This window comes from Orussus abietinus, unplaced genomic scaffold (genome assembly GCF_000612105.2).
Source record: "Orussus abietinus isolate OABI.00-Male unplaced genomic scaffold, Oabi_2.0 scaffold169, whole genome shotgun sequence".
Lineage (NCBI taxonomy): Eukaryota > Metazoa > Arthropoda > Insecta > Hymenoptera > Orussidae > Orussus > Orussus abietinus.
This window is the reverse complement of record NW_019394323.1, coordinates 87,961-100,263: the sequence shown is the minus strand read 5'-3', so window position 1 is coordinate 100,263 and position 12,303 is coordinate 87,961. Positions and strand designations below refer to the sequence as shown.

Sequence of the window (12,303 nt, the reverse complement as noted above, 5' to 3'; positions counted from 1 at the left end):
GAGGGGAGGCGTCGCGCCGAACTCGCGCGAACTTCCTAATTAGCGAACATTTCACTTTGCTCCCCTCCCAGGGGGGTTAGACGTGGGAACCTGCTCCTCTTCCCACGATATTAAATAAAGGACCGCGTCCCAGGAATTTTCCGTAAAATATGGGGGGTCGTACCCCCTCCAACCCCACAAGATGCAGTGGAAACTGCATTCCTCCTTTCCCTTGCCGAAATTGAAATTCCATCTACGAACCCATACCCCAGACGAGCGAGATCAAGATCTTAACATTTTCCACCGACATCGATTTAAATCCACCGAGGATAATTTTTTCTTATTAAAAAATGAAATCCCACGGATGTCGATAAAAAGAGATCGGGGCCGTAACGTGGACGTCGCCCTCGGTGGGCATTGTTGCGTTTTCGGGAGAAAAAGCTCCACTCGATGATATGTCGGTCGAAACTTCCCATTGACTTTTGCCTAACACGAGGAAGGACGCTTTTCTTTTTTTTTTCTCCTTTCCCCGCATTTTCCGGCATTGTACGACGACGGCGATTGGGCCCTTCGAGGCATTCCATTTAACGTCGGCAGACGAGGCCGTGATCAAAGTGAACAATATCCTTCTTCCTCCTTTTGCGGGAAACAAGGGACGTCCTTTCGCCCATTATCCCGGAAATGGGGACCGACGAAATAATGGCGATCGACGCCGGGACGTTTCGCGTTTCACGGGAAGAGAAATCGACTAATCTCGCGGATTTCAATCTAGCACCGACGAAATAGAATACACTGATAATCGGATTATCAGAATTAAATATTTCCCTCCAAGCAGCCTCGACTTTATCCTGGGAAGAAAAAAAAAAGAAGAGAAAAGGGAAGAAGTCCGGACGAGCGCGCTGCCCTTCTCGTTTAATTATTAAAAATTTCCCTGGCATCCTTAAAAATCCACAAGAAAGGTCTAGGAGGAGAGGGCACAGCTGATGGGAAATCAAGAGGATAAGAAACGATTCCCCGATAGCGAAGCTCGACAAAGGACATCGATCTTCCCGGAGGTGGACCAAAACGAGCGCGATGAAGAACGATGCCTCGTCCCTAATGGATGGCGACGCATCGCTGCAGTTTTATTCCGGTGCATCCTCGACGTGATCCACATCCCGGTGCCAACACTTCCCAGGAGACGTGGTCTCCGAAATAAATTTACGGCGACGTGACGTCGCCATCCGGGGTAAACTCGCGACGACGTCCCTCCGCTTCCGTAAACCCCGAGTTGGCTGACTCTAACCTGCAAAACCTGGACGACTTTTCCCCCCTGAACGATATTCCTCCGGGATATAATTACCTACTCGATGCAAAACGATTTTGCTCATCGCTACTCCGAAGTAGAGTACGAGGAGTCATCCGAGTTCCTCAGAAATTGACGATCTCAGTCGCGAGGTTTTTTTCCCACTGCAAAACCAAGGCCCATATTTTTTTCCCCCTTTTTCCAAGCCCAAGATCGATTTTGTTCATCCCACTGTCGGACGCCTGGCAACGAGACATACGCCCAGCCTCCGCAAATGAACCCGTACCTGTCCCCCAAATGCCGACACTCGACCGCAGACCGGAATGAACATACAATAATGTCACGGCAAGTTGTTCTAATGACCGAGCCATCAAGTCCCGGGACCAAACGCTAGGACGCATTCCCAGACATTTTGGATCCAGGAACCCTACAGGACCCGGCGCCCCGGACTATTTGTATCCCGTCCAAGTCATTAGGAACAAATTAAGGCCTTCCCTTCCCAAACGCTGCCTGATATTAGACATAAGTATGCAAGGACATGCCGTTGTCCTCGCCTGGAAGCTCTAATGGCAGAGTCGAGCCCCGAAACTTGGACAATTTCGAGGATCGAACTTTACCATGCCCCGAGTAGCCCGATAATATCAGATAGAAAGCCAAGGGATGGGATTAGAATCCTTTGATCGAAATCGAGGATCTCAATGGTGATAAGCTAATGATATGTTCGCGTCTCAACAAAGAGCGAACACTGGGCCAACACGAGGCTCTAATGTAGCCGGTGTTTTTCTTGGCGAGGGCGACGGCACAGGGCCGAGGATGGTTAGGAGGTTTGCTCGTTATTCGAGTTTCGAGCCAAGTGTCGCAAAGGCGGTAATTATGGCCCTAGGGTCTCGCTCGGGGCGAAGTACGTCCCTCGTGAAACTCGGGGAATAATAGGGCCGTAAAGGGCTAGGGAAAATATTCCGCTACTCGTCTCGACGACGAGTCTCGACCTCTGCGACGAGACTTTCGTCCCACCTTAAGCGTCCCGAATGGGTGACAACGAATAGTTCAGTCACTTCGACGGAGCGTCTCGAAGGCCCGGGAGACATTTTGCCGATACGGAGGCCAACTTCCGGTCCCGGGGCTCGGGAAGGACGTCGGCGTCGCGGCGCTTCCGATCCCGGGCCGCGAAGAATGGATGCAGTTCCTGAAATAAGGACGCCTCGGGAGATCCGGCTTGTAGCGGATACTCCATTACTCCGTCACTCCGCGACTCCGTCCTCCATTTTCCGACGCCGACGCCGACGCGCGTCGACGCCCGCACCTTTGTCCCCCGACGTCGTTTCGCGCTTTCCCGAATTTCCAGGGAGAGAAAAATGGAAGGAAAAACACCGAAAACAACGGGATTCGCAAGACAGGAACTAATTGTCGCCATCCGACGTCGAAGAGCGTCTCGACTAACGACGTCGCGACGACAAAGGGCGACGGAAAAGGAAATGGATTAAAAATGATAAAACGTCATTTTTATAATACGTCCATTCAATGGATTTTAATTTTTTTAAAATTACCGTCGCTTTCAGAAAGTAACAATTTACCTAAAGAGGGTTCGAGAGTACCGAACGATCGATCGACGTGTACTGCACGTGCATTAAATTGACTTGTCCCATGAAAGGGTTATCGTTATTAGTCAGAGCCGGACACGTCCTTTCCCCGTAATTTTCCAATTGGATTTCGACCATCGCGGCCAAATTGGCACCGAAAATTAGTCGCGACGCGTTTGCGTTCTTCGTTACCCATAATGCCGAGTGATTCGCGTTTCCAGCGCTAATCGTTTTTGCCAATTGACGTTTGAAGTCGTTACAAGCGAAATGCATCGAGGGCATGCTGAGAAAAAGGCATCACGGAACCAAAGAAATTTGTCGTTGATTCATAGAACAATTATTTCCCTCAAATATTTCGCGATGCACCACGAGGATGCATTTTCCAAGTTGCACCGATCTTGTTAGCGATCGACCGTTTGTCCATTCCTGGTCCAAATAACTTCCGATTATCGCGCAAGTCGCCGGACGTTTGTGCAAACGATCCAATCTATTCCGTACAACGGTCGGCCCGACGTGGTGGATATAATTTCCGTTGCAGCTTTGATGCCCGATTTATGGGCATTGTTCCCAGCGGATATGCCCGCACTAGGCATCGCACTTCGGCGGAAAAGGTGGGAACCCATTGCCGAGTTATAGGGAATTTATCTAGGGGAATTTATCGCGATAATCCGGAGTCCGCTTCCCTTGCTCAGGTAAGAGTTTCACGAGGGAGACCTCTTTGACGTCACTTTAATATCACCTTAAGGGGGGACGAATTTTGGCTTGAGGGTTGTTATTTCGGCGCGTCTCGAGGAAAGTGGCCAACAAGGTCGACAGTGAAATATGTATCGTAACGAGAAGAAGCGCCTTCGGTCCTGGGAAATCGATTTCCCCGGGAAAGGGGTTACACGCGAGAACCCTCGCTTTGTCTCGGATAGCCGATTCGCCGAAGTAACTCTGATTCCCTCGGGAAGGAATAGCCTTAAAAGAAGGAGGAATGCGTTTATCCTGTTCTCACTCGCGATAAATCACCGCTACCGGGGAGGGTCTTAACGCCGGCTTTCCGAAACTGGAACCACGGACGATTATCTCGCGGAAATGGAGCTCGTTCGTCCCGCCGCTGCCTCGCGACTGCTAACGATCGTTCGACTTAAACCAGAAAGTCCATTGACAAACTGCACCGTGCGGAAATGCGCGTAGAATCCGCATCCGGGACGAATAAAAAAAATAATCACATTTTGTATAGCCAAGCCAAGACAATAGGATAATCGACGCGCTCTTCCATTTCCACGCGACATAGAAATTCAAATAAAATAATTCCCGTGCGAATGTACGCGCTAATATACTTTCAAACTTTACTCCGTAAATATAGAGGCTACGAGGAAGTTCGCATCATCCATGAAATTTCAGTTTTTACAGGGAGAAAAAAAATTGAAACTCGAAGAAATCACAGTTTTGAAAAATAAAATTAAAAAACTATATCAATCTACTAAACTCGAGGATTTTTATCCGACCGATCAAAAGGAGGGAAATCTGTCCTTCGAATCCGCCGAGCCAGGACGAATCTCTGATTTGCCTGAAATCGGCGCGTCGATAGAAAAGGGAAATGAAATGGGAATCGGGAGGCGCGGTGTTTCCGGGCAGATGCATTATGCGCCGCTGATGAATGCAAGTTAAAGAGGTGCGAGGGCCTTGCGAGTGTTAGAGAGAAAAGCCGGGGATTAGACACAACGACGTCCCCATCGGCAGCTCGGTCACCGTAAGCGGCTTACGGAGAAAATAGAGCAAGCCGAGGCTTCGAGGACTCCTCCGGAGTTTTCCCCTCTCCCCCCGGCCCCTTCCGCGGTGGCCGAGAAAACTCCTATCACTCCGACGAGGAAAATTCATACCGCCTTAAACCGCAACCGTAACATCTTTCAAGCGACAAAATTCTCCGACGAATTGGCTGATAACGGAAATGAGTTCGAGACGTACTTAACGATCTTCCGGGACAAGGAAACCTTGCGGAGTGCCTCGAGGACGTACCGAGTGATCCGAGCTTGTACGTTGTACGTGAGACACGATTTGTCGACGCCCGAATGTAGACAGTCCCCACTCTAGATGCACATCCCGGAACATCGGGATGTCCCGAGTAATGCACCGGGGATATCACGAGCGCGCTGATGCCATCAGACCCCCCGGGAAGATTAATGACGGGAAGAGTATGCACTCCGGAAGGCGAACGTCTTGAACCGTACCGATCCACCTGTCGTACGGTCGCGTAAGATCACGGCAAAAATTTATCTTGACTTTTAAACACCGACATCGAATCGAATAGGTAGAAATGGGAAGATTGGTATAAATTGGAAAAATTGTGAAAATGGGGAAAATGGGAAAACAGCAGAGGGAGCGCATTAGGAGCCGACCAGCCAATTTAGGGGCGTCGCCATCGGCGAGGGGATACACGCGTCCACGTTTGCTCTCCCTGCATATTCATGGACGTCAGACGGGCAATCCGGCGCGTTTTAATACTGCCGATGGTTAGATCCACTTTAATTCGAGCCAGGATGGAATTAAAGCCATCGGCATCCCTCGTCTCCGCGATTCCCGCCCTTCGCCGGATGCCGCGTCATCCCACGCTCAGGAACGCGAATAAAAACGCGAAAAACGCACTCTGACCTTGAATCCCAGGAACCCCCCAACGAATCCGTCAGAAGGAAAAAAGACGCGAAAACGAGGGAGGCTTTCCATCCATTCGGTGGATCCACCCTTGTATCATGGAGGATGTCGCGGGGACGTACAAACACCCCTTAATAGAGTCCCCGTGAATTTGGACGCGTATTTTGTTTAATGAAATATGAAATATAAAAGAGGTCTTTATGAGACTTTTCTCCGATGCCACTTTCGCATCCCCTTAATTCACCCAACGAATCTAAAGCCATTTTTAAAAAAGACTCCCCGCAATTTCGGCCCTAAAAAAAGTGAGGGGGCAACGCACAAAAAACCTCCCCCAATTATCTGCCGCGCCTCGCGGGGGAATCGCAAGCGCGCCTGTTCTATGCGGTTGGCGATTTCGAAAAAAAATAAAATAAAATGGTAAAAATAGAGGAAATGAAAAGAGAGAGAAATGGGGAAAAACAAAAATCTGGGAATATCCAGCTTTCAGAAAACTCGCACGCCCGACCAGAGGCATCTCTTCCAACGTTTGGGGCTGCGCGTTATTACGCTACCAGACATTTCCAAAAGCGAGGAGAATTTTTTTTGTTGTTCTCCTTTGCATTTCCCAGATAAAAAGCATCACTTCGACGAGGGGGAAAAAAAAAGGCCGTCGTGAAAGGGTAAACATTGAACCGCCTCTCATGAACTTCCTATGTGTGGACCTCATTCCCAGAAAAAAGCGAACCATTCTTTCGGGATTTTTGGGAGAACTTGCAGAATGGAGAAAGGGAGAATATACTCGTCCCCTTTTTGGGGGGCGAAAATTGTGCATCTTTATTTTAACACCATCTTACCTCCACGTTGCTAGCTAGCCCACAAAACAGCGAAATTCCTCGACTCCTCCGGCTCTCTTGTGTGGTGCTCTTCAACGGGCCCTCCAAGATCACTGACGGACGCGAATCTTGACGAATCCGCCGTTTGTTCTTTTTTTTTTATTTCGAGTGTCTCGCGTGGTGCTCCTCGACCTCTTCGAGATCACGATCGGACCCGAACCTGACCAATTTTGCCGTTTGGTTTTTTTGTGATTTCGGGAAATCTCGCGAATCCTCCCAGAGAGAAGATCCCAGCGGCAAAAGTTCAACTCGGCCAGCGACTTCTCCCTATATCCACGATCTTCCCCCCAGAAACGTTGAGCCGCTCTTGTATTATCGTACCGAAATTCTAGCTTGAACAATTAGTGACTTAAGTGGCTCGCCTGGAAATCAGCTGCGACCCCGGAATTTTTAGACCGCGTTTGTACCATTCTACCGAGATTTTAGTACCAGGGAATATTCGACTGGAGTGGCTCGAAATTAACCCCTTGAAATTTCAAACTCTATTGCCGTACTGAAATTCGAAACCGGGAGCAACAATTCGGCCTGACCGACTCGGCTCGAAGAACAAACGGCGGGTCCGAGAATTCTTTCGCCTTTTCGGCTCCCCTCGTCTCACTCGCGAGCGATCGGCGTTTCGCTTCCGGCTCCCCTCGTATCGTCGCGTCGAAACAACTATCGGGACGAATCGGCGGACACTGAGAGAGAGACACGCCACGAAGCCCGAGGAACGAAACGAAGAACGCTGGAGAGGGCGGGCTCGAGGGGCGCCTGCGCCCCAAATCTTCCGGAGGCACATGCCCCACCGCCTACAAGCCCCGCACACTTCCGCGTCCCTTTTCCCTCGGCCCGCCTCGATCAGCGGCTTATTTTCGGCATAAAGATACCCTCAAAGATGATAACCGCCTCCTACAGGCCCCGGATGCGCTTCCGCACAAATTTCGGGCTCGGCCGAATTATCGTAAGGGAAAATCTTCTCCGGAACTGCGAGTCCCGCCTTCGAAAAGGTTGGGCATCTCGATGAAACGAATAAAACGTATTTCTAAAATGACGACGATTGCCAGGAATATCGCTCGATTCGTCCGAAATAGCCGGAGGGGTCGCGGAATCTATTAAATGAATTTTAAACGAGAGCATCGGTCCACATTCGGCCGGAAATTATCGTGGGAATGGCAAGCGGGGTGAACCTCAGGCGTCTCGGTCCTCTCCAATTCAATTCCATGGTTTAACCGGACGGTTAACTTCATGGCGAAATATGAAAGCTCAAATATGCCGCCTCGTCCGCTCATTCTCGATTCACGAGGTCCGAAACTCAATTTTTAAACGGGATCGCGTCCACGGGTGGCGCAGTTCTTTCGCACTTCTCTCTTTTTTTTTTTAATATGAATATTAACGAAACGTCACTTTCCATCCCGCGCCCATTCCCGCCATTAAATTACACCCTGTAACGACCCTCCACCTAGTAACTTAACCTAAGACTAGGTATCCCTAAAAAATGTGCAGGATCGATATGTATATATCAAAGGGGCGAGTTAGTCGGTGCCCCGGCGACGAGTCGGGAGATAAAAAGGAAATTGAAAAGGGGGATGAAAAAAGAAAGGAGAGGGAAAGCGTGCGTACAGCGAAGAGTACCAACCTCACCGTCGCCATCGTAGTAGACGAGGTGGCGGCGCGTCAGGACGAACCAGCGTTGCTTGTAATTAATCGGCGTGAACCGCTTCTTATTTTGGGACCTCTTCACCATGAATCCTTGTCGCACCACGTCCACTCCCCCGGGCTCCACCTTCCCGTCCTTCCCCGCCATCTCCACGGGGCCTGGAACCAAAATACCGACTCGGTTAGCTTCCAAAAAATAACCAAAAGGAAAAAAGAATAATCTACTCGCAATAATTCCCACGGTTGAAAGAAGTCATTGATTTGAAAAGAAAAAATTGAAGAATCGCCAGGACGTCTCTAAAGGATTATTCCAGGGACCTCGTAATTCCCGTCTTGGCTCTCGAGTTAATTTCTGCGATTATTCGTCCCATTCCGGGGAAAGGAAGAGATCCTCGTCGCGTTTTGCGGTCGCCGATTAGATGGTAGAATACGCGATATTATTCCACTTACAGAGGAGGAACGCCGAGGAGAGAATTTCCGCGGCAATAACGTAGGGATGGAAATTACGGTCGCTTTTCGGAGAAATTTCCAAATTCCACGGGAAAATCTAGGTGTGATTACTTTGCCGCGACAAGGAACGATTTTTCGAACCTTGTCCCGTTGTAGGTGCACCCGCCGACTTGTAATTTTCACGCTAATAAATAGTCCATTTAACGTCCAATGCAGGAGAGCTCGTTCCCTGCGGTTGGGAGCCGGTAATGGACTGTAACTTCGTTACAATGTTGTAATTGTAAAAGATTTTAACGATCCGCGGTTGGAAGGGAGGCCTGCTTTCATCCGAGAGTCGACGAACGTATACGAGTCTCGTTTTCAAAACATATACTAAATCGTCCTTGGGCCAGGATTCTCTTTCCGCCGGCGCTTCGAGCCGAAACGAATTCACGTCGTACAACGTGTCCCACTAATTGAAACGAGGTTAACCGCGATAAACATAATCAAGATGAAGATATTAACGCGACCGGTATTATACAGGGCGGACAAAGATCGCTCAATTACCCATGCGTCCTTAGGGCCGTTCACGCCGAGTTAAAATCCTTAACCAAAGATTAACGCGCGATTGATCACCCACCTTCAAATGTAATTTTAGGTTAACCTAACTTTTGTCGACGCAACATGAATTGCACTAATTCAAGATCAACTAATCGTGGTTAAGAAATCTCCCGTTAATCACGGGTGGGGCAATCGGCCCTTAACCTCACATTTGGTTAATGTCGCGTCGGTTACATTCAAATATCGTGTATACTTGCTTAAGCCTACCACTTCCGCTTTCCTTTCGTGATATATACCGAGAAATGTATGCAAAGATCACTCTTATATCATAACTTAAATCAGAACTCACGTTTGGCTAAAGTAAATTAACTTCGAGCACCCTAAAGAAACGTTGGAATTCGACCATGGCGCGACTTCGTCTAAATACCCGTTAGTCCCAGCCACTTCCGCTTTCTCCATCCCCATTCGACGGAATGAAAAATGACCAACTTACATCTCGGACGCACCTTTACGCAACTCGCATCCGGGCATTCTCGACGTCGTCCGAAAAGCCGGGTCCGGCACCTCGCGGCGGGCCGGCGGCGCAAAATCGCACTGAAGATTTTTGCGGCGTCGGCGGGGAAGAGGAGGAGGAGGAGGAGGAAGGGGGAGGCGGCCGGTCTAGGTCTCTCGCGTTCATTGCCGGTCGGGAGTCGCGGGCCGCGGGGCCGCGTTCGGTCGGGAGCTGGTGCCCCGGCCGGGCCGGACCTCGAGCAGCCCGACGGGTCGTGGCCGACTTTCAAGGTCGGTGGTTTGTAGGTAGTGGTGCGGGCCCTCGGCGCGTCCGTGTGGCCGCGGCGGCGGCGGCGGCGGCGCGCGTGCACCGCTCGGCATTCGCGACACGCGCGACGGAGCGAGCGCGGGCCGCGCGTCCGGCCCGCGTCTCAATGCCGGGTGTACTCACCATGCAGCGGGAGTGGTCAGCACCCCGGGCGCGGCCTAATCCTCCGCGTAGACATCACCGGCGCGCTCGGCAAAAATTCACGTGGAACGAACGCATACACACGCGGCCGATCTGTCAAACGGGGAGACGTCGGAAATTCCCGAGACAGCAGGAAGCGCGCGACGGCGCTGGTCAAGTCGAGACCCGTATATAAGGATACTCACGGATTGCCGATAGACCGCGGAATGTCGCGACTGGAGGATCGTCGTGTAAATTAATTTTAGGAATTTTAGGCAGGAGCACGAGTGGAGATGTGGCTTTTCTGGAAATCGCGGGTTTTCGAGGAGGAGTTATTTGGATGCTGGAGGTCGGCGAGCAAGATGGCGGTGCTCGGGGATGCCGCGCCATGCCTGTTGTTTTGTTTTCGTTCGGTGGGTATTGACCTTCGTTAAGGGCTACGCGTGTTTCGCTCGAATAGGTAGCTTCGGTTCTGATTTATTCCCCGGAAGAGAGGATCCTGATCGTTGGCGGGTCGGAGGTTGAGGAAGGCGTGAATTTCGATACTTCTAACCTAACATTTGTGGGGAAAAGGCTCGAACGTGGGGAAGCTTCACAGGGGGATGGGGTTTTAAATTCGAGACATTTTCGGATTCAAGAGTTCGGTAGTGAGTCACGGCTGGTGACTTACGATATTTAATTGGAGGGAGAGGAAAGGTTCTCAATGAGTCACCTATAGAGCAGGTAAGTTGGAATCGTAGCGTTGTGTCTGTGGTAATCTTTCCAGGTGTATATTAAAATTAACGTGGATACGTATTTAACCAGCTAGAGATATGGCAGCTCCCGAAGCGATACAAGTCAGCTCGTTGCCCCTGCCCCCGGTGCAGTACATTAATTTATATACCGATGAAAATGTTCGTCGAGGCAGGGCACCGAGACCACCTCCACCGATCCATGACACCTACTCTATGTTTGGAAATGTATTCAATGCAGACGACACGATCATTCGACCCCTCGAAGCACAGGGTATTAAAAGACTGTACCCGCAGCATTTCGATCGGCGAAGGGAATTGAAGAAACTCAACCACTCGTTGCTGGTCAATTTTCTGGATCTTATAGATCTGCTGGTGCAATGTCCCGATAGTCCCAGACGAGCGGAAAAGGTTCAGAAACTATATATTAATAAACACAAAGTGGGTGCCTGATCAGAAAATAATATATCATGTATTTCAGGTAGAAGATCTAAGTTTACTATTTATTCACATTCATCATTTATTGAATGAGTTCAGACCTCATCAAGCACGGGAAACGTTACGAGTGATGATGGAGCTACAGCGCAGACAAAGAACAGAGACAGCGCTTCGATTTCAAAAACATCTTGAAAAGGTTCGACCATACAATAGTAAATTGTTTAATCTATAACATATGTAACACGTTTTAAAAGAAATCACCTCATACTACTGTGTTCTGAAAAATTGTTTTCTTATTAAATCATAGCGTACAAGTGTAATTCTCTTCTAAATTCACGATCATGGATTTTTTTTTAAGAAATTCTTTTTCTACATTTACAGGTTCAAGAAATACTTCAACATGCGTTGCAAATGCTGCCAGACACTTCGGAATTGGATTCAAAGCTAGCAATAAACACAGATGCCATGGAATCAATGGACACAATGGGTTTTGAGCAACAAGCCTTGGACCCGTGTAGTCAAAGTGATCGCATAATGTGTAATATCATAGACGAGATGACAGCGTCTAATGGATTATTCTAATCTGTTAATCAAAATGTCTGTGTTCTATGTAATATCTTTTATTTTTAAGTCGCATGTTGTAGATGAGTACTGTACTATACTACAGTATGTGTGTAATGTGTAGAGTACTGTACTATAATAAATGTGCTGTCACGTTTTGCAAACATTATCGATGTTTATCCTATTGTGAAATGTTTGCTTACTCAATTCTAGTGAAATCCCTCTTTAAAAAGTCGTCTTCCGTTAGTAACTTCGTTTTACATTAGTTTTTAACAAATTAGATCACTTCGTTTTCTATTTTACTTTAACTCTCTCAAACTTACCATTAAAATACTAAATACTAATCTACATTTGTCAAATAAAGAAACGATTAGTGCAATTCAGTGAAATTACTTTTTATTAAAATAATAATCGAGATGTCTCTTTTTTTACGTCACTACAAAATAACATGAGATTTATATTTGCATCGGATGGTGTAGGTCAGGGTGAGGATGATGGGATTATAAGGCTGCATTATAATTTATTACTATAAACTATAACTCACCTCAAAATTAACAGCTACCATCACACACAAATACAAAAGAATCTAGTCACCCCACACAGCTCCATCTGAAAATAATCTTTGCATGTTAGAACTTAATCCATGTCACTGCCC

At 48.5% G+C, this 12,303-nt stretch overlaps 2 protein-coding genes across 7 annotated transcripts in view; one reads left to right on the top strand and one right to left on the bottom strand.

Annotated features, from left to right (window-relative positions):
* Positions 1–10,058, bottom strand: part of LOC105702834 (tyrosine-protein kinase Btk29A) — a 103,653-nt gene extending 93,595 nt beyond the window's left edge. The window contains exons 1-2 of one of the 5 annotated variants that reach the window (XM_023431783.1): positions 9,922–10,058; positions 7,969–8,147 (exon numbers count right to left, since the gene is read on the bottom strand). In XM_023431783.1, the coding sequence (XP_023287551.1) occupies positions 7,969–8,136 (168 nt within the window). In that variant the 5' untranslated portion in view covers positions 8,137–8,147; positions 9,922–10,058. Of the gene's footprint in view, positions 1–7,968; positions 8,148–8,438; positions 8,792–9,057; positions 9,143–9,327; positions 9,400–9,484; positions 9,611–9,921 lie in introns of those variants that run through there. The other 4 variants (XM_012430776.2, XM_023431784.1, XM_023431785.1 and 1 more) reach the window with 4 other exon arrangements.
* Positions 10,059–10,193: 135 nt separating this feature from the next.
* Positions 10,194–12,027, top strand: LOC105702902 (mediator of RNA polymerase II transcription subunit 7). 2 transcript variants are annotated; one of them, XM_012430853.2, is made up of 4 exons: positions 10,194–10,641; positions 10,723–11,060; positions 11,131–11,283; positions 11,469–12,027. In XM_012430853.2, the coding sequence occupies exons 2-4, from the start codon at positions 10,731–10,733 to the stop codon at positions 11,667–11,669; spliced, it is 684 nt and encodes a 227-aa protein (XP_012286276.1). In that variant the 5' UTR covers positions 10,194–10,641; positions 10,723–10,730; the 3' UTR covers positions 11,670–12,027. The 2 variants fall into 2 exon arrangements, with proteins under 2 accessions (XP_012286276.1, XP_012286286.1); XM_012430863.1 differs by having other exon boundaries at positions 10,727–11,060; positions 11,469–11,669.
* The last annotated feature ends 276 nt before the right edge of the window (positions 12,028–12,303 follow it).

Coding starts and splice junctions, on each gene's coding strand:
- LOC105702902 (XM_012430853.2), top strand. CDS start 10,731: ATGGCAGCTCCCGAAGCGATACAAGTCAGCTCGTTGCCCCTGCCCCCG. Junction 11,061..11,130: donor GTCCCAGACGAGCGGAAAAG/GTTCAGAAACTA, acceptor CATGTATTTCAG/GTAGAAGATCTAAGTTTACT. Junction 11,284..11,468: donor TTCAAAAACATCTTGAAAAG/GTTCGACCATAC, acceptor CTACATTTACAG/GTTCAAGAAATACTTCAACA.